Source organism: Triticum aestivum, chromosome 4B (assembly GCF_018294505.1).
Source record: "Triticum aestivum cultivar Chinese Spring chromosome 4B, IWGSC CS RefSeq v2.1, whole genome shotgun sequence".
Classification (NCBI taxonomy): Eukaryota; Viridiplantae; Streptophyta; class Magnoliopsida; order Poales; family Poaceae; genus Triticum; species Triticum aestivum.
This window is the reverse complement of record NC_057804.1, coordinates 574,457,747-574,478,517: the sequence shown is the minus strand read 5'-3', so window position 1 is coordinate 574,478,517 and position 20,771 is coordinate 574,457,747. Positions and strand designations below refer to the sequence as shown.

At 46.6% G+C, this 20,771-nt stretch overlaps 1 protein-coding gene across 40 annotated transcripts; it reads right to left on the bottom strand.

Annotated features, from left to right (window-relative positions):
- Positions 1–16,097: 16,097 nt before the first annotated feature.
- LOC123093336 (uncharacterized) lies at positions 16,098–20,468 on the bottom strand. 40 transcript variants are annotated; one of them, XR_006445274.1, is made up of 7 exons: positions 19,381–20,466; positions 18,975–19,306; positions 18,767–18,846; positions 18,543–18,685; positions 18,114–18,171; positions 17,690–17,785; positions 16,756–17,022 (listed from the first exon to the last, which is right to left on the bottom strand). XR_006445274.1 is itself a non-coding variant. In XM_044515271.1 (6 exons), the coding sequence occupies exons 1-6, from the start codon at positions 19,532–19,534 to the stop codon at positions 16,324–16,326; spliced, it is 621 nt and encodes a 206-aa protein (XP_044371206.1). In that variant the 5' UTR covers positions 19,535–20,468; the 3' UTR covers positions 16,098–16,323. The 40 variants fall into 40 exon arrangements, 4 of the variants coding, with proteins under 4 accessions (XP_044371206.1, XP_044371208.1, XP_044371205.1 ...); XR_006445270.1 differs by having other exon boundaries at positions 18,500–18,685; positions 19,381–20,465; XR_006445271.1 differs by having other exon boundaries at positions 18,500–18,669; positions 19,381–20,465.
- Between the last annotated feature and the right edge of the window lie 303 nt (positions 20,469–20,771).

The following is a 20,771-nucleotide window of genomic DNA, read 5'->3' as shown; positions in this document are numbered from 1 at the left end:
GAATTTTAATGTGTTCCTTGAGAAAGCAAAGTTGAAAGATGATGGTAGCAATTACATGGACTGGGTCCGTAACTTGAGGATTATCCTCATTGCTACACAGAAGAATTACGTCCTGGAAGCACCGCTGGGTGCCAGACCTGCTGCAGGAGCAACACCAGATGTTGTGAACGTCTGGCAGAGCAAAGCTGATGACTACTCGATAGTTCAATGTGCCATGCTTTACGGCTTAGAACCGGGACTTCAACGACGTTTTGAACGTCATGGAGCATATGAGATGTTCCAGGAGTTGAAGTTAATATTTCAAACAAATGCCTCGATTCAGAGATATGAAGTCTCCAATTAGTTCTACAGCTGCAAGATGGAGGACAATAGTTCTGTCAGTGAGCATATACTCAAGATGTTTGGGTATAATAATCACTTGATTCAACTCGGAGTTAATCTTCCGGATGATAGGGTCATTGACAGAATTCTCCAATCACTACCACGTAGCTACAAGAACTTCGTGATGAACTATAACATGCAAGGGATGGATAAGACGATTCCCGAGCTCTTCGCAATGCTAAAAGCTGCGGAGGTAGAAATCAAGAAGGAACATCAAATGTTGATGGTCAATAAGACCACCAGTTTCAAGAAAAAAGGCAAAGGGAAGAAGAAGGGGAACTTCAAGAAGAACAACAAGCAAGTTGCTGCTCAGGAGAAGAAACCCAAGTCTGGACCTAAGCCTGAGACTGAGTGCTTCTACTGCAAGCAGACTGGTCACTGGAAGCGGAACTGCCCCAAGTATTTGGTCGATAAGAAGGATGGCAAGGTGAACAAAGGTATATGTATATACATGTTATTGATGTGTACCTTACTAATGCTCGCAGTAGCACCTGGGTATTTGATACTGGTTCTGTTGCTAATATTTGCAACTCGAAACAGGGGCTACAGATTAAGCAAAGATTGGCTAAGGACGAGGTGACGATGCGCGTAGGAAATGGTTCCAAAGTCGATGTGATCGCGGTCGGCATGCTACCTCTACATCTACCTTCGGGATTAGTTTTAGACCTAAATAATTGTTATTTGGTGCCAGCGTTGAGCATGAACATTATATCTGGATCTTGTTTGATGCAAGACGGTTATTCATTTAATTCAGAGAATAATGGTTGTTCTATTTGTATGAGTAATATCTTTTATGGTCATGCACCCTTGAAGAGTGGTCTATTTTTATTGACCTCGATAGTAGTGATACACATATTCATAATGTTGAAGCCAAAAGATGCAGAGTTGATAATGATAGTGCAACTTATTTGTGGCACTGCCGTTTAGGTCATATCGGTGTAAAGAGCATGAAGAAACTCCATACTGGTGGAATTTTGGAACCACTTGATTATGAATCACTTGGTACTTGCGAACCGTGCCTCATGGGCAAGATGACTAAACGCCGTTCTCCAGTACTACGGAGAGAGCAACAGATTTATTGGAAATCATACATACAGATGTATGTGGTCCGATGAATGTTGAGGCTCGTGGCGGATATCGTTATTTTCTCACCTTCACAGATGATTTAAGCAGATATGGGTATATCTACTTAATGAAACATAACTCTGAAACGTTTGAAAAGTTCAAAGAATTTCAGAGTGAAGTTGAAAATCATCATAACAAGAAAATAAAGTTTCTACGATATGATCGTGGAGGAGAATATTTGAGTTACGAGTTTGGTCTACATTTGAAACAATGCGGAATAGTTTCGCAACTCATGCCACCCGGAACACCACAGCGTAATGGTGTGTCCGAACATCGTAATTGTACTTTACTACATATGATGCGATCTATGATGTCTCTTACTGATTTACCGCTATCGTTTTGGGGTTATGCTTTAGAGACGGCTGCATTCACGTTAAATAGGACACCATCAAAATCCGTTGAGACGACGCCTTATGAACTATGGTTTGGCAAGAAACCAAAGTTGTCATTTCTCAAAGTTTGGGGCTGCAATGCTTATGTGAAAAAGCTTCAACCTGATAAGCTCAAACCCAAATCGGAGAAATGTGTCTTCATAGGATACCCAAAGGAGACTGTTGGGTACACCTTCTATCACAAATCCGAAGGCAAGACTTTTGTTGCTAAATTCGGAGTTTTTCTAGAGAAGGAGTTTCTCTCGAAAGAAGTGAGTGGGAGGAAAGTAGAACTTGATGAGGTAACTGTACCTACTCCCTTATTGGAAAGTAGTTCATCACAGAAACCGGTTCCTGTGACATCTACACCAATTAGTGAGGAAGTTAATGATGATGATCATGGAACTTCAGATCAAGTTTTTACTGAACCTCGTAGGTCAAACAGAATAAGATCCGCACCAGAGTGGTACGGTAATCCTGTTCTGGAGGTCATGCTACTGGATCATGATGAACCTACGAACTATGAAGAAGCAATGGTGAGCCCAGATTCCACAAAATGGCTTGAGGCCATGAAATCTGAGATGGGATCCATGTACGAGAACAAAGTATGGACTTTGGTTGACATGCCCGATGATCGGCAAGCAATTGAGAATAAATGGATCTTTAAGAAGAAGACTGACGCTGACGGTAATGTTACTGTCTACAAAGCTTGACTTGTTGCAATCGGGTCCAATGAAAATCTTTTGCGACAATACTAGTGCAATTGCCTTGGCGAAGGAATCCAGATTTCACAAGAGAACGAAGCACATCAAGAGACGCTTCAATTCCATCCGGGATCTAGTCCAGGTGGGAGACAGAGAAATTTTCAAGATACATACGGATCTGAATGTTGCAGACCCATTGACTAAGCCTCTTCCATGAGAAAAACATGATCAGCACTAAGGCTCCATGGGTGTTAGAATCATTACTGTGTAATCTAGATTATTGACTCTAGTGCAAGTGGGAGACTGAAGGAAATATGCCCTAGAGGCAATAATAAAGTAATTATTTATTTCCTTATGTCAAGATAAATCTTTATTATTCATGCTAGAATTGTATTAACCGAAAACGTAATATATGTGTGAATACATAGACAAACAGAGTGTCACTAGTATGCCTCTACTTGACTAGCTTGTTAATCGAAGATGATTATGTTTCCTAGCCATAGACATGAGTTTTCATTTGATTAACGGGATCACATCATTAGGAGAATGATGTGATTGACATGATCCATTCCGTTAGCTTAGCACACGATCGTTTAGTATGTTGCTATTGCTTTCTTCATGACTTGTACATGTTCCTATGACTATGAGATTATGCAACTCCCGTTTATCGGAGGAACACTTTGTGTGCTACCAAATGTCACGACGTAACTTGGTGATTATAAAGGTGCTCTACAGGTGTCTCCGAAGGTACATGTTGGGTTGGCGTATTTCGAGATTAGGATTTGTCACTTCGATTGTCGAAGAGGTATCTCTGGGCCCTCTCGGTAATACACATCACTTAAGCCTTGCAAGCATTGTAACTAATGAGTTAGTTGCGGGTTGATGTATTATGGAACGAGTAAAGAGACTTGCCGGTAACGAGATTGAACTAGGTATTGAGATACCGACGATCGAATCTCGGGCAAGTAACATACCGATGACAAAGGGAACAATGCATGTTGTTATGCGGTCTGACCGATAAAGATCTTCGTAGAATATGTGGGAACCAATATGAGCATCCAGGTTCCGCTATTGGTTATTGACCGGAGACGTGTCTCAGTCATGTCTACATAGTTCTCGAACCCGTAGGGTCCGCACGCTTAACGTTACGATGACAATTATATTATGAGTTTATATGTTTTGATGTACTGAAGGTTGTTCGGAGTCCCGGATGTGATCACAGACATGACGAGGAGTCTCGAAATGGTCGAGACATGAAGATTGATATATTGGAAGCCTATGTTTGGATATCGTAAGTGTTTCGGGTGAAATCGGGATTTTACCGGAGTACCGGGAGGTTACCGGAACCCCCCGGGAGGTTAATGGGCCTTAGTGGGCCTTTACGGAGAAGAGGAGAGGCGGCCAGGGCTGGGCCACGCGCCCCTCCCCCTAGTCCGAATAGGACAAGGAGAGGGGGGCGGCGCCGCCCCCCCCCCCCTCCTTCCTCTCTCCCTCCTCTTCCCGCCCTCCCAAGCCCTAATCCAACTAGGAAAGGGGGGGTCCTACTCCCGGTGGGAGTAGGACTCCTCCCGGCGCGCCTCTCCCCTTGGCCGGACGCACCCCCCCCCCCCTTCCTCCTTTATATACGGGGGCAGGGGGCACCCATAGACACAACAATTGATCGTTTGATCTTTTAGCCGTGTGCGGTGCCCCCCCTCCACCATAGTCCACCTCGATAATACAGTAGCGGTGCTTAGGCGAAGACCTGTGTCGGTAGAACATCATCATCGTCACCACGGTGTCGTGCTAACAAAACTCTCCCTCAACACTCGGCTGGATCAGAGTTCGAGGGACGTCATCGGGCTGAACATGTGCTGAACTAAGAGGTGACGTACGTTCGGTACTTGATCGGTCGGATCGTGAAGACGTACGACTACATCAACCGCGTTGTGCTAACTCTTCCGCTTACGGTCTACAAGGGTATGTAGACAACACTCTCCCCTCTCGTTGCTATGCATCACCATGATCTTGCATGTGCATAGGAATTTTTTTGAAATTACTACGTTTCCCAACAATTCAGACCTAGTGGTGAATCAAGTCATGAAGGAATAGGATATCCGCAGCCCTGCGATGACCGGCTATTGCAATGCCATTAGGAAACTAGAAAAACACTTTGAAGGGTTGGAGTTCCATCATGTGCCGCGACTCAAAAACCAAGCAGCTGATGACCTAGCCAAGATGGGCTCCACTCGGAAGGCAGTACCCAAGAATGTGTTCTTGGAACACTTGCACTCGCCCACGATCAAGGAAGATCCTTTTGTGGAAGATCCCCTGTAACCAGTCGGACCTTCCAATCCGATTGAAGTAGACATTCCCGCAGTAATTGATCTGGTCCAAGAAATATTGATCATCACTCCTGAGTGGACCAAGCCATACCTGGCATACTTGCTCCGACAAGAGCTCCCAGAGGATGAAGATGAAGTCCACCAGATCGTTTGCCGATCCAAAGCCTTCACTATCATGGGAGATCAGCTGTACAAGAAAAGTATGACTGGAGTCATTCAACGGTGCATATCCCCGGAGGAAGGGCAACAAATATTGCAAGCGGTTCACTCGGGGACATGTGGGCATCATGCGTCCTCTCGGACCTTGCTCGCCAAAGCATTCAGAGCTGGATTCTATTGGCCCCGAGCCAACGAAGCCGCCCGATACATAGTGGATCAATGCGTCGGGTGCCAGTTTTATGCGAACTAGTCACACAAGCCAGCGTCCGCCCTGAAAACTATCCCCTCACTTGGCTGTTCACCGTCTAGGGACTCGATATGGTTGGCCCTCTTCGGACCAGAGCGAGTGGCTTCATGCACCTATTGGTGGCAGTGGACAAGTTCACCAAGTGGATCGAGGCCAAGCCAATAAAGAAGCTGGAATCGGCCACCGCGATTCAGTTCATCAAAGAGATTATCTTTAGATTCGGAGTCCCACACAACATCATCACCGACAACGGGTCTAACTTTGAGTTGGACGAGTTCCGCAAGTTTTGTTACATCCAAGGACTTGGGTTGATTACGCCTCCATGGCGCACCCGCAGTCGAATGGACAAGCCGAGAGAGCGAATGGGCTCATACTTCAAGGGTTGAAACCTCGCCTCATGTGTGATCGGACTCATTCAGCAGGGGCCTGGGTGGCCCTCCGGGGCCTGCAGACGACCTCGGATCGATCCACCAATCGCACCCCATTCTTTATGGTGTATGGGTCAGAAGCAGTCTTACCGAGTGATCTGCTCCACAATTCTCCCCGAGTGGATCTTTATTGGGAAGCTGAAGCCGAAGAAGCGAGGCAGGATGGTCTAGACCTTCTGGAGGAAGAACGCGAGTCTGCGCTTATAAGATCAACATTGTACCAACAAGACTTGTGTCGCTACCATGATAGACACGTCAGAGGATGTGCTTTCCAGGAAGGAGACCTGGCGCTCCGAGTGGATCAATAGAAACCTCACAAGCTAGCACCCCCCTGGGAGGGACCATTTGCCATATCCAAGGTCTTACACAATGGAGCATACAAACTGTACAACTTTGCTAGAGGAATAGAAGAGCCCATAGCTTGGAATGCAAATTTGCTTCGCAAGTTTTATGCTTAGAATAAAATTTCTCCCTTGTAATAATTAGTCTGAATGAACTTAGATGAATAAAATCTGGATTTTCTCCATATATCTTCTAGTTCGACCTGCAGTCGCATTTCACTCAGGTGACTAATTGCATTCGACAACTAACACAACTCTAGTGGGAGTAGAGGTGAGAAAGCTTAGCTGTGAACCAGCTCTCACCTAAGTTCAAAAATAATTTGAGTGAGGATCTTCTCTACACCCGGGGGCTTAGCCGCGAACCAGCTTTCGCCTAAGTTCAAAAATAATCCGAGTGAGGATCTGCTCCACACTCGGGGGCTTAGCTACGAACCAGCTTTCGCCTAGGTTAAAAAATAATCCGAGTGAGGATCTGGTCCACACTCGGGGGCTTAGCTATGAACTAGCTTTCGCCTAGGTTCAAAAATAATCTGAGTGAGGATTTTCTCCACACCCGGGGGCTTAGCTGCGAACCACCTTTCGCCTAGGTTCAAAAAATAATCCGGGTGAGGATCTGCTCCACACTAGGGGGCTTAGCCGCGAACCAGCTTTTGCCTAAAGTCAAACAAAACATGAGAAGCAAATAGAGACTCAAAGGGTTTCAAACCAAAAGAGTCAATACGAATGTTTCCAAGACAAAACGAGCTTAAGGTTTGGCATAGTATTTCATTACATCAACCACCCGGCATTCCGGGGCAAATTTAATCAAGTCATTTTAAGCCTCAGGTGTAGGGCTAGCTGGGTCAACGAAGGTCTCGAGATCAATCCCGTCGATGATGTGAGTGGCAGCTTTAGCGAATGTCTCCATGAAATCCTCAAACTTGAGGTCCTTCTTGTTCACCACTCGGAGGTTCTTCGGCCTCTCCTCGTCCACGTTCTTGCAATGAACGCAGACGAGTGACAGCGCCACATCAGCTCCACTCCGAGTGGTAGACTTCTTCAAAGCTTTCACCCGAGCGGGGACTTTGTTCAGCCTCGTCATCACCGACTCCAGGTCCATCTGAGTCTCTTCGCCTGGCTGCAATTCCTTGTTGATCCGACCCAAGGCAACTCGGGTCCAAGTGATATAGCCCAATGAATTCTCCAAACGGTCTTCCAACCGGAGGATAGCGAGGGTTTCCTTGTCGGCGACGAGGGACCTAGTAGGATTCAGATCTCTGTCAAGCCGCTCTAGCTCCAGCTCCTTGTTGTAGCAATGCTCTGCTTGAAAAAAGATGATCCATGAGCGAATGATTGAATAAGATTTAGTGGCATATGGATTTTCCACTGGACCGAGGAAAAACTTACCGTGAAGTTTCCACGTGAACTCCTCGCAAACTTCCTCAATATGCGCCTCCAAGGCATCCTTCTTTTCATCAACTGTGTGACCTACTCCTCTAGTGTTTGCTTCTCCTGAGTGAAGGCACCAACATTAGCTTTGAGGTTCTTGGTCTCCTCCTCCAACCAGCTGACTGAAGCTAGCTTCTCATTGGCAAGTTTGGCCTTGGTCCTTGCTTCCCTCTGGGCTAGCACCATATCCTCATCCTTATACTCCAACACCTGCTTCATGGTTTCTAAAGAAATAGAAGTCCCGGGCCTGATTATGAGTTGGGCATTCTCTCTACGAACATCTGTCGAGGCGGAGTGTCTCGGATCAAACATAAAAACAGACTACAATAACCGACTGAAGGAAATGACTCACCTCCTAGAGTGGTTTTCTCCTTCTCCAGTCGGGCACTTTTAAGCTTCTCAGCATCCAGGTCCAGTCGAAGGGATATCACCTCCTTTTCCAACGCAGCATAATGGGATCCCAACTCACAGGCTCTCTGCAGCATATAGGAAGTAATCAGTCGCCTCCCCGAAGCAAGAATCAAAGAACTAACACACAGACATGATGTGGATCATAACCGAGTGGGACAATCTGGACCAGTACTAGATCCTAAAGTACCCTTGGTACCGAGTGGAACGAGCTTGACCAGTACCAAATCCTGAAGTACCTACTGACTACCGAGTCGTTCATGCACTACCAAGTGGTACAAGCTCGATCAATACCAGATCTTGAAGTACCCTCTGGTCCATCCTCACTCGGTTAGCCATTGAGTCGGTGATGAAGAAGATTGAGGACAACAACACAAGATGATCTACTTCATTCGGCTAACTTCCGAGTCGGCAATGAAGAAGATCTTACCTATCGACTCACCAGTAAATGGGTGTCGTCGAGCGTCCTGAATGCCTAAGTGATAGTTCTAAAGACTACAATCGATTGCCCGGAATCAACGACAGTCTTGGGGACTACACCTAGTGGGTGCACTCAGCGTGCCCCCACTGGAAAAATGACTTGTTGATGGAGCTAAAAAACCAAAAATAGCCTCGGGGCAAAGCAAACACAAGTTCTAAGACTACCACCGACTGCTCTAGTCAATGGTAGCCTCGGGGACTACACCCAGCGGGTGCACTCAGCGTGCTGCCACTGGATCATATCCACTCGGATACGCTCCGACTAGACTCCGAGTGTATACCAAAAACACACAAAAAGAAGTTCGAAGACTTTTGTCGACTGGCTCCAGTCGACAAGACCCTCAGGGACTACACCCAGTGGGTGCACTCAATGTACCCCCACTGAATCATGAACACCCAGTGGGTGTGCTCTGCGCAAACCCACTGACAGAAATCTTACCCAGAGAAAAAAGAAAAGAAAAACTTCGACTGGAAATCATACTCACAATGGTACTTACTAGGACATTGGTCTGCAGCACTGCGCCGGCGTCATAAGCCTCCTTCAGTCGGTAGCACATCAGCCCCGCCTGGATCAGAGCCTCCTTGCTCGCCCCCACATGATCCTCAGGGACATGGTACATGGGGAAGGAGGTAGCTGGCGTCAATGGAGCCGCAGGCCTCGGCCACGGGGCCGGAACCACCGCTGCTTCACTCGGAGTGGTTTGGGTAGACCATGCAGGCGGCACCACCGCTGACGAGGACGCCGAGCCACCTTGAGTTAGAGGACTTGGCCTCACAGTCTTTGCAGCAACCTTCGACGGAGAGGTGCGGGTCACTCGGCGAGGGAAAGCATCTAGCATGGGCGTGTTGGCACTCAGTGCTCCTTCCTTGGTGGCATCTGGATTGGGCGGGTCGGCCCTCTCATCGTCATCCAGCTAGATGACCTCGGGTGGAGCTGCACGAATTAACGAACCAAGGAGACCATTAGAATTCTGTCGGAGAAGGCCTGACAATCCCGAATCAATCGGCGTAACGTACCTTTGGAAGTGGCAGCGTTCACCGCATCAGCGTCATTCGGGCCTGGCTTGCGGGCGTGTAGGTACGCTGAAGTTGTCGAGGTGTCATTACTGCGGAAGTCAGAGAACACTCGATCAGCAACAGAAGTGGCACAAAAATAAAAAAGGGATTGACTAGAGCACTCACGTCGAGGCCACGAGCACCGCCACCTCGATCCCAAGGCACCGCGACCTTTCGGGGCTTGGAGGAGATCTACTTGGGAAACTTGGACTGCTTCTCCGCCGAGCTCTCAGCCTCGACACGAGAACGCTTCGAGCTCCGACTCGCCCGACCAAAGACAGTCAGCTGCTGAGCCACACTCGCCTTCCCCTTGGGGTCATGCAATGCCTTGGAGCGGGGTTCCTTGGGAGCTTCATAGGACGGAGAGGACTCCGGCTCCTCTCCCTCCTCAGAGCTCTCGTCCTCGTCACTCTCCTCCTTGTCATCACTCTCGTCGTTGTCGGATTCCTCCTAGTACCGTTGCTCGGTGTCACTCGTCACGTCTTTGGGTGACCGGTCCACCATCAGGATCTTGGAGATCATCTTCGGGAAATCCCGAAAGGTAAATTCATCACAACAACTAAAGTCAGGTACACATGAAATGATGCACACATGGACCAAGTGAGCATCACATACATATCTCTAGGGGCTACAAGTCCTTCGAATATGGAGGCACCCTCCTAGTCCCCCTCGGGTTGTCTCGGGCGCACGTGATGGCCTTGATCTTGGCCCCCATGTCCGTCTCGGCAAGCTCCTTAGGATGCACTCGGGTGGGATCACTTGGCCCCTCATACATCCACATCGGATGGACCCTGGCCTGTAGGGGCTGGATCCGCCGAGTGAGAAACACCTCCAGCAAGTCCATCCCGTTGACGCCGGCGTTCACGGTGCTAATGAGGGCAGTGGACAATATTTCGACCTCCGCCTTCTCCTCCTTTGGCACAGAGAGCGATGACGGATCCCTCACTCTCTCCGAGGAGTATGGTGGGAGGCCTGACCAAGTGTTGGCGCTGGGGACATCCCTGCAGTAGAACCAGGTGCCCTGCCACCCCTTGACGGAGTCAGGGAAGCTCACCTTGGGGAAAGATCTCCCTCTGTGAACCTGGATACCCAGACCCCTGCACAGATGGGTCACGTTGGTCATCTCACCAGTCCGCGAGTCTTTCTTGACGGTCATCGACCGGCAAGTGAAGATATACTTGAAGAGGGCCCAATGCAGCGGGCAATCCAAGAAGCTCTCATAGAGAGAGACAAAGGCCGAGAGGTAGATAACGGCGTTAGGAGGAGGAAGATGGAATTGCGTGCCGAAATAATCAAGAAACGCCCAAAAGAAAGGGTGGGGAGGCATGGAAAAACCCCGCTCAATGTGGGTGACGAGCAGGATGCGCTCATCCTCCTGGGGTGCCGGCTCGACCTCCCCCGCGCCCGGGCGATGCCACCCTTCATGCGGGATCAGACCCTTCTCCGCAAGCTCCTCCAGTCGCTGGGCCGAGACACGCGACGGGATCCAGTCTCTGCAACGCCGCCGGCCACCGCACCAGAGCCAGATGAGGAAGCCTTCCCCACCTTCTTTGCTTTCTCTGCCTTGGCCGTGGAATCCCTCGCCATCGCCCCGCACTCGAGAGGAGGAAGGAGGCGGAGGAGTCAGAGTGAGGAGAGAAAGGGGATCTGAGGCCCAGAGCTCTGCCCCCAAATCTTTTATACCCCCAGACAAAATCCTTAGCCAAATTTATCACCGCAAATCCCTGGATCGGCGGCCCGCGCGGTATGGCTTTGCACAGGACATGTGCAACACATGGCAGGGATCGTAGGCACAAATTGAGGAGCTACACCCCCACTTTCCCACTAACGCACGACGTTACCACTTCAGCGCGCGAACACGCGAATTCAAATCCTGAGGTTTTCGGGACAAATCAATCTGATTGATTCCAGCGATCCCTTTCCTAAAGGACGCACGTCAGTCCAACTGACCACCCTCCGCGGGGACCCGTGCACTCGGCCACGTTAAACACCGACTGAGTCCTCTTTAGGATCGTTATGTGACGAGCTTGACGCCCCTCTGCGGGTTCACTTGCCCCTCTCGGTAGGCTCCAAGGCACATGACTCGTAAACCTGGACTCGTAGGAGGCATGCGCTGGCGTTCCCCTGGGATAAGGAGTGGCATCTCTCCGAAGAGTCAGACCATGCACCGGCGTGGACACTCGAGTCGTGATGGCATGCCCTCACTCGGGCCCCTAGTCTATCTCCTCCGAGAGACAAAACGAATGCCACCGGGTTTTTTCTCGATGATCGATAGCACCCGGTCATCTGGGTAAACTTAAAGTCCGGAATCTGTTGTGTTTTCATCCAAGGAACAACAAATCATGATTCAGAAACATATTCCGAGTGTCTCTGCAGCACTCGGACTAAACCGAAGGGTCGGTTTGTTTGTCCTACGAAACCCCAACCGATTCGGGGGCTAATGATGTGGTCACCTATTACAGGTAGGGTCAAGGACCCATCATTTGGGACCCACATAGGGCCCATGACCGTCATAGGTAGGTCCCTTGATCATGCCAGCATTACATCAGGAGGTTCACTCGGACGGCTCTGCGATACTCGAACGATCACATGTCACTCGGCTGATGGATCAGTGGATCACCACTCGGACGTAGCGGACAGGAGGGCGTTGTAGAAGTTGCAACGGTCGAGGAATCCTAAGTCATCCACTAAATAGAGTTATAACTACTGTTACCTGTAACTGCTGTAGCAGAGGCTCATTACACTAGTAACTGTCTCATTCAATGACATTAATTGCCTCGGCGGCGTGGGAGACATGGGCTGCAGCGCACTCTATATAAGCCGGAGCCCTCTCCATAGCCGGGCACGTTCAACCTCTGTAACTATACCCATCAAATCAAAGCAAGTTTCAGGGCACGAGACGTAGGCTTTTACCTCCATCGAGTGAGGGGCCCGAACTCGTTAAACACCAAGTGAGGGGCCTGAACTCGTTAAACACCGAGTGTTACACCTAGCCGTAGCTAGTCTCTGCCCCTTTATTCGTACCACTAGTACTCATTGTCAGGATTACAACCCCGACATCGGCGGCCTCAGATCGTCCGGTACATAGCTTACTTTAGTTTAAGTTTAATTTAAATCTCGTTTGGTTTAGTTGAACTTTATTAAATTTAATAAATATCGTCCAGTTTACATGAATTTCGTCCATCTTTTTGATGTTTTTCGTTTGAACTAGCGTGGATGTTTGGTGCACGCGGTTGGATGTTCGGCTCTCAACAGACAGATCCAGACATGTTCGCGGTCATTTGATGTTGTCCGTTTTGGTGAACCGTGTTGAAGTTCCGTCATACAAATTATCCATCAAGTGTGTAGTCTAGTGGGCTGTGGATTCCTCTAGCCCCCGGGCGATACTGAATGAAATGAGAAAGTGAACCGTAAGTGGACGAATAGGAACTCACTATAAGATCCACTGACGTTGAGATGAGATCGAGGGTAGCAGGATGCCCGCTCCCAGTCTAACCGAAGTGTCACAGGTTTCTCGAACCTTCTAGTGCACTTGCTCGTGACCGCGTTGAAAGTTTCAAACCAGAGGATCCGGAAAACAACCAGTAGAATTAATTGCTAGCTGCCCCATCGGCCCACTTGCAATCCTCATCGTCAGCTTAACAAAGACGGCAGCGCACACAGAGGAAGTCAACTCACTTCATTCACGAGCTCTACCTTGACAAAAAGGAGAGCCCATGAGAAGAGGATAAACATGCTGAGTGCTAATCACAGGATAATGGAGTGGCCGGTCGTAATCGCGCGTCACGACGTACGCTAATTAACCACGCGCGGCTGCTGAACAGCCGAAGGCTCTGAAGGAAGGAAGCCACGGTGCACGCGAGGCCACGGCACTTGGTTGGGAGAAAAGCAGAAAGCAGCGCGGGTTCTCTGCACTTTCAAACACCACCGCCCGATTAATATACTCTTTACTTTCTGATCGAGGTGATTAGAATACCGCGCCTTCGCCAACCTTGATGCTTATCCTCTGTAACAATGGCCGAGAGTTTGGATTAGGTATTTTATGAGGATGGGACGACAAAGGTGCACAACGTACGTGATGCGCTCCTCAGTCCTCGCCCACCTCGAGCTTGGGGAGGCTGGATACGGCCGGCGGCCGGCCACTGATCTTATCCAGTTTCGTCCGGGATAGCAGATAAACCAACAATATCATAGTGTAAAGTTGTCCCGAGACATGGCGTCGATCCAGAAAGCTATATGCATGCAGTGCGTGCCATTGAGATGGTGCGAGACTGGAGCAAAAATATCGCCGCCTCCGCATAGGGGATCAGATAAGGCCGCCGTCGGTCACAAGAGCCGACATAGTGCGGATTGTTACTCGTATCAATAAGAAGATGGTGGGAAACAAGCGCATCAGAGCTGAAGTTTAGATTGGATTACTGACGGACTGACGTTGAAGCCAAAATACAGTATGCAGCCCTAACTTTTCGTGGAATCAATGGGAACAGTGTGTCAGCGTACTACCTATCATTTATCAAAATTGAATGAATGATACGAGTACCAGTCAGCTATGTCTGCCATGATTCACATGCAAAGAAGTAAGAAAGGTGATTGATGGGGGACCATACACTCCGAGTCAACACCACCTTCAGAAAAAAGGAGTCAACGCCGGTGTCAGTGCTCGATGGTGGAACTTGAGGGCCCTGTTGATGATCATTTCAATCTCTTCCTTCCCGTTCTTGGTGCTTTTGGTGGTCTCATGCCTCTCTTTCGTCCTAGAGTTAAGAGCTGCAAAAAAAAGAAGAGTGAATTCCGTTTTTTTACCTCCTATTTTGACATTTTTACACTAATTACACCGTTTAGCAGGATTTCATCAGTTTTACCTCATTTAGTAAAAGTGTTGCCACAATTTATCCTATTTAAAATTTTATGTGCGTTTTGACCGGCTAGTCCCAATTGTGGGGTCCAGCTGTCATGCCACACCGACGGGTTTTCCCTACCTTTTTCTTTACTGATATAATCTGAAATCATGTATTTTTTCTTCTTGGTATTATCATACACGACCTTAAGTATGACTCCATGGATCAGATTAAAAGTGGTGTAGATATACTACTTTACTAACTCTGATGCACCTACATATCTGAATATTTGGACGGGTGATGCAATCGATTAGGAGTGAGCCAGTTGCGTAGCCAGGATCAATGAACGCCAGGGCCAAGCTTGCATCTACACTAGAGTTAATTACACAGAAGTATCACAATTGATACATTAGAAGCATATTGGTACCAAGTTTGGTAATTTTTACGTGTCAGTATCAACTTTGGGGTGAGGCATTGCAGAAAGGACTAAGCGACGTATAAAAACGTATTGACGGAGAAACAGACAGCGGAGCCCGCCTGTCGGGGGCTTACGTGGCATCTTCTTTTACAGAAAAACCCCTCGGTTTATATTTAATCACACAAAGGGTCTCGTTTGTGGAAAAAAACTCAAAACCTGCAAAAATAAATTACGCGCGCCCGTGATCAATGAACGTCAGGGCCAAGCTTGCATCTACACTAGAGTTAATTGCACAGAAGTACCACAATTGGGCCGTTAGAAGCAGATTGGTACCAAGTTTGATATTTTTTACGTGTTAGTACCAACTTTGGGGCGAGGCGTTGCAGAACGGACTAAATGACGTATAAAAACGTATTGACGGAGAAACAGACGATGGGGCCCACCTATCAGGGGCTTACGTGGCATCTTCTTTCACGGAAAAACCCCTCGGTTTATATTTAATCACACAAAAGGTCTCGTTGTGGAAAAAAAACTCAAAACCTCCACAAAAAAATACACGCAACCATGAGGATTCGAACCCACGACGGACTGCCCGAGGGAAAGGCCCGATGATCACAACGCTATGCCAATCCGTTAGATAAATGTGATGCTTAAATGTTTTTATATTATCCTTAGAAACCATTTTTGTTGCTGGACAACTGTTTCATTTTTTTAATGCGTTTTTTTGTTTCGTATTTCTTTTATCTTTTAAGACAAGTCCTGGCCTCCTTCCGGTTTTCCTTTTTAAAACTTTTGCGCATCTCTTTTATATATAGGTTTTTGTATTTCTTTTATATATAGGTTTTGAAATGTACACACTGATAATTGATGCCTTTTTTGAAATGTGGCCCCTGACAGGTGTGTCCCACCCATCAGTTTCAGCGTCAATACATGTACATTTCAAAAAAGGTTCGACATGTATGAAAAAAATATTGTGTAAATTATTTTTAGTTTTCTTTTATCTTTTTAGATCTTGGGTATTCTTCCGGTTTTCCATTTCTTTTATTTACGCACATTTCTTTTTTATATAGGTTTTGTAGTAAACGGTGAACATTTTCTCAGTACTCGATATATTTTAAATTTATACTGAACTATTTATTATGCGATATTTTTGTAAATACACACTGAAAATTATTTTATAAATACATACTGAACACTATTGTATAACATACGAACAGTTTGTTATACACACTGAAATTATTTATACTGAATACTATATGAACACATTTTTTATTTTTTAGATGAACATTTTTAATATATACTAGCAAAAGGGCCCGCGCGTTGCAACGGGTTAAACAAATCCTCGCTCGTCCTAGTTTATGATTCCACTTCTCTTGCTTGCCACCATTGTCGATGATGGTCATGTTATCCACCTATTCACGACGAATGTGATCAACCCCGAGGTGATGAGTTTGGTCATATTACACGACTGTATAGCTTCACATCAATGCCCAGAGGGGCCAAACACGGAACATAGTTTTCTGAGGGGGCAAAAGAATTTTCTGATTGTTTATTAACCCCCTCCTTAAAGAAATCTTCACATATTGCTAGTGCATTACACTGTAGCACACCGCTTTTACGATCGCCTCCCAAGTCCCCAAGCTGTAATTCCTCGGACCTGTAATGATAGTAGGTGCCATTTTTGTATCAATCTTTTATTTTAAAGAAAAACATAATAAAAACTTTTAAAAGAGTAGACCTTAAAATAAAATTAGAGAGAAAATGGTCGGAGCTAAAAATCACTACAGAACCAACGGGAATATACTAAACTGCATTCGACATACTACCACAGAATATTTCATCATTATGCATAAACTTCGGGATAATAAATTTGTCAAAATGGAAAGGGGACCAGGAAACAAAGTGTAAAAATCATCCCAGCTTTTGGTAACAAAATGAGTGGCACATATTATTACTGAAATTTCTGTGCAGATCAAAAAGAGCTATCCGCTTTAGTACCAACTTCCACTTTGCACCATTTTTCAGTGTGTAATGTAATGTAATCATGTGTTCTGAGGAATAATTTCAAAATTAGAAATAGTTAGCTGATCAACCCCGAGGTGATGAGTTTGGTCATATTACACGACTGTATAGCTTCACATCAATGCCCAGAGGGGCCAAACACGGAACATAGTTTTCTGAGGGGGCAAAAGAATTTTCTGATTGTTTATTAACCCCCTCCTTAAAAAAATCTTCACATATTGCTCGTGCATTACACTGTAGCACACCGCTTTTACGATCGCCTCCCAAGTCCCCAAGCTGTAATTCCTCGGACCTGTAATGATAGTAGGTGCCATTTTTGTATCAATCTTTTATTTTAAAGAAAAACATAATAAAAACTTTTAAAAGAGTAGACCTTAAAATAAAATTAGAGAGAAAATGGTCGGAGCTAAAAATCACTACAGAACCAACGGGAATATACTAAACTGCATTCGACATACTACCACAGAATATTTCATCATTATGCATAAACTTCGGGATAATAAATTTGTCAAAATGGAAAGGGGACCAGGAAACAAAGTGTAAAAATCATCCCAGCTTTTGGTAACAAAATGAGTGGCACATATTATTACTGAAATTTCTGTGCAGATCAAAAAGAGCTATCCGCTTTAGTACCAACTTCCACTTTGCACCATTTTTCAGTGTGTAATGTAATGTAATCATGTGTTCTGAGGAATAATTTCAAAATTAGAAATAGTTAGCACGGACCCGAAATCGTCATAATAGGTACATCTGATCGTGATTTGTGTTCCAGCTAAACAAAACCAGCCCTTAGCTAGAAAATCTAGAAACACGAACCAGCGTTTGACAGTCAGACTCAAACAAAACATTCATTATACCCCATTCTGCTATTGCCTGTGTTGCCGATGTGCATTCATTTCGTTAACTGAAGAGCAATGAGTATGACAGGGCGCCGGAAGGAATCATCAAAAAAGACTTACAATCCAGATGTTGTCCACACCACAGAGTACAACAGCAGCCAACTTGGATCTGAAGGGGTTCCACACCCAGTACTCAACCTTGGATCCGTCCTCGTTCTGTACAATAAGAAAACAACAATAAACATCAGTCTACTGCATCTGTAGAACAGTAATGAACATCATTTCAGAACAGCACCAATAAGTGTATCTCTCAGCCAGTAATTGCATCGTTTACATATAGGCATAAAAAAAGTGCATCTTTCAAACAACAATGAACATCATTCACAAGCTCTAGAAGCAGAACAGAGCATAAAAATCCATCAGCAGAATCTGAAGCCAGTGAATATATCTAAAAACTACTGACATAAGTGTATCATTTGCTCTTGTAGGAACTAAAAATAGTCGAATCTAAGCTGATAACCCTGCTGAATCAAAGCTGGTTTACCATGTGCTATCGAATTTCAATTCTGTAGCAGTGGAATTCTGGACAGTGTTTCAGGAATCTGTACAATAATGTCAAAGGGAAGGTAATTTAAGATGGCATCCAATTAGTTCAGTAGTGCTTAAAAAATCTAATTAGTTTAGGAACAACAAAACTTTAATAATAAGTACATGTATAGTTCAACATTAAAAGATGAGCAAGTGGAAAGAAACTGACACTAAGAATGGAATATTAACAGGAACAAAACTCCGACTGAACTTGTTCAATTTTTTTTACAGTTCCATGAATGCAGAACCAGGGCACATTGTTCAAAGAGTTTTGGTTAAAACATTTTTTCAGACAGTCAATAATTTCAGCTTGTAAATCCCCAAAATTTCTCGAAAAAAAACCATAATAAATAAACATGAACATGCTCTTATTTGTTGTTCCAACATCAAGAAATAAAGATTGGGCGCGTATTGGCTGCATCTCTGTCGGGCATCGTGGCCTCGTATTGGATATCTTTGCTTCTATATTTTCAATCTGCTGGGTGTCCAAGCGCATACAGGATGTCATTACTCTGCGTATTTGAGCATCTAAAAAAATAAGTCAATGGTGCATCATGTTAAAGGAGAAGAACAATTATACTATCGAAGAACATCAGCACATAATTCAACCTGATCTCAACTCCACATGTCCTGGACACCAAATCCATTTTAAGTACACATAATTAAAAGCTGCTAATAGTTCTGTAGTTCTGCTAAAAAGCAAGTTGGAAACTATCATTAGCAAAATATTTGAGCACCTACTCAATGTTTATATTCAAAACTGAAGTATCCAGCTTGTTAGAAAAAAAATATGCAAGCAACATGATGAACAACTCACCATAACTTAATTTTTGTAGATACATTGGACTGTACAACATGTTCACTTCTGAAAACAAATTACACCAGCCTGAATGCCTGATACACCAAAGAAAAGCCTGAAAAAAAATGAAGTTCAACTCCTCATAAGCATAACATCAAACATGGTGTGGGCGTAATATCAAGAACAGAGGCACACATTAATTTGGGAAGAATGCAGTTGTCAATCCATGAGAGGGTGAGAGACAAAGAGAAAGAGATAGATCCTGAAGGAGAGGAGCAGCAACATCAGCCCGTGACCACCAGGATAGGGAAAGAGATGAGAGGTACAGCGGAGCTCCTTGTCTACTGTAACTGCAAGTGCTACTTATTACACGGCAACAGTAGAATCTTGCATCCTCTGTATAAACAAAAAGCAAATCTTATACCTTGAGGAGTTGGGGTGGTGGAGGCTTGAGCGTGGTGTGCTGCCGGACTGAAGGAGCCGCCCAGGTGGGGAGCGGACCAGCCAGATTGGATGAAATGACTGCCGGAGGCAGAGCAAGGTGGCGTTGAGCTCAACCAGCGAGGGGATGGGCGCATCGAGCAGCAGATGGGGGCGTCGAGCAGGGCGTTGACCTTAACCGCCGTCGTCCTAGTACGGTACTCCACAACGGAAGGGCGCCACCGTGTCAGCCCGCATCGCTCGTCGTCGACCAGGGAAGGGCGTCCAGCAGAGGTGGCCGTCCTGCTTCCCCAACGACCGGGAGAGGAAGGAGGCTAGGGGAGGTGCGCCATCCAGCGATTCGGCGTGCCTTGCTCTGCCTCTCTCTCCGTCCAGCGTCAGCCACGCCGCCGCCGCCGGTTGCCCCGTCCTCGACCAGATCTGGACCCCACTCCCCTCACCCGAATCGACGCGCCCAGCCTCCTGCGTCGTACAAATGCGCCACCACACGCCGGAGGACACTGCGCCCGGCCTACCTTGCCCTTGACGCCGGTGTTGACTGCTCCTCTGCCTCGCTCGCCTACACCGCTGCCGCAACCGCAGACGACCTGCTGCTACTCGTTGCGGAAGAACAGAGGCCGCAGCAGAACTCGGCGCATGGGCGACGGGGCGACGCCGGAAGCAGAAGAACGCCGCGACGACGAGGGCGGCGCTGGCGTGATGCAGACGAAGCAGACGCGAAGGCCGACAGCAGGGGCACGCCTCCGGGCGATGGAGGCCGAGAACAGGCGCCGGCGGCCGGGGGCAGGGGACTTGACGCGGCCGGCGTACCATCCTCCATGAACGCCCACGGCGTCCGCCTTCTCCTCCGCCTCGGCTATAGCCGTGCAGCAAGCCCACGGCGTCCGCCTTCTCCTCCGCCTCGTCTGTAGCCGCACCCATGGCGTCCGCCTTCTCCTCCGTCGCGGCTTGCCGTCCGACGAAGGCGCCGCCCTCACCTGCTCATGCTCCGCCATCGCTGCCGTCGCTGGAAAGGGAGGAGTTTTGGATAAGATGAATCAGGGACCGCGGACTGAATATCAAACAAACGTAGGGTCTTTTTTGTAAAACCGAAGCGTTTTTCCAGATTCACTAAAGAAAGGACTGCGAGTTCTATTTTCGAAAAGCAAAGGGACTTTTTTATAAAAATGGCGACGACGTACGACCAGAAACACTACGTGGTTTATTAGTAGGTAAAGATATATATATAGTAATTTTTATATTATGCGATATTTTTTGAAAACACACACTGAATATTATTGTATAAATACACACTGAATACTATTGTATAATATACGATGAACAATTTTGTTATATAATTGCATTTTTTTTAATATACAATATCTGAAAAAATGC

Bases quoted from the DNA above. Each gene is read 5' to 3' on its own strand.
- LOC123093336 (XM_044515271.1), bottom strand. From the start codon at position 19,534: ATGCGCCCATCCCCTCGCTGGTTGAGCTCAACGCCACCTTGCTCTGCC. The intron at 18,686-18,974 runs GTGAGTTGTTCA...TTATTTTTTTAG, and splicing joins TCTACAAAAATTAAGTTATG to ATGCTCAAATACGCAGAGTA. The intron at 16,366-17,689 runs GTAAGTCTTTTT...CTATCATTACAG, and splicing joins GTGTGGACAACATCTGGATT to GTCCGAGGAATTACAGCTTG.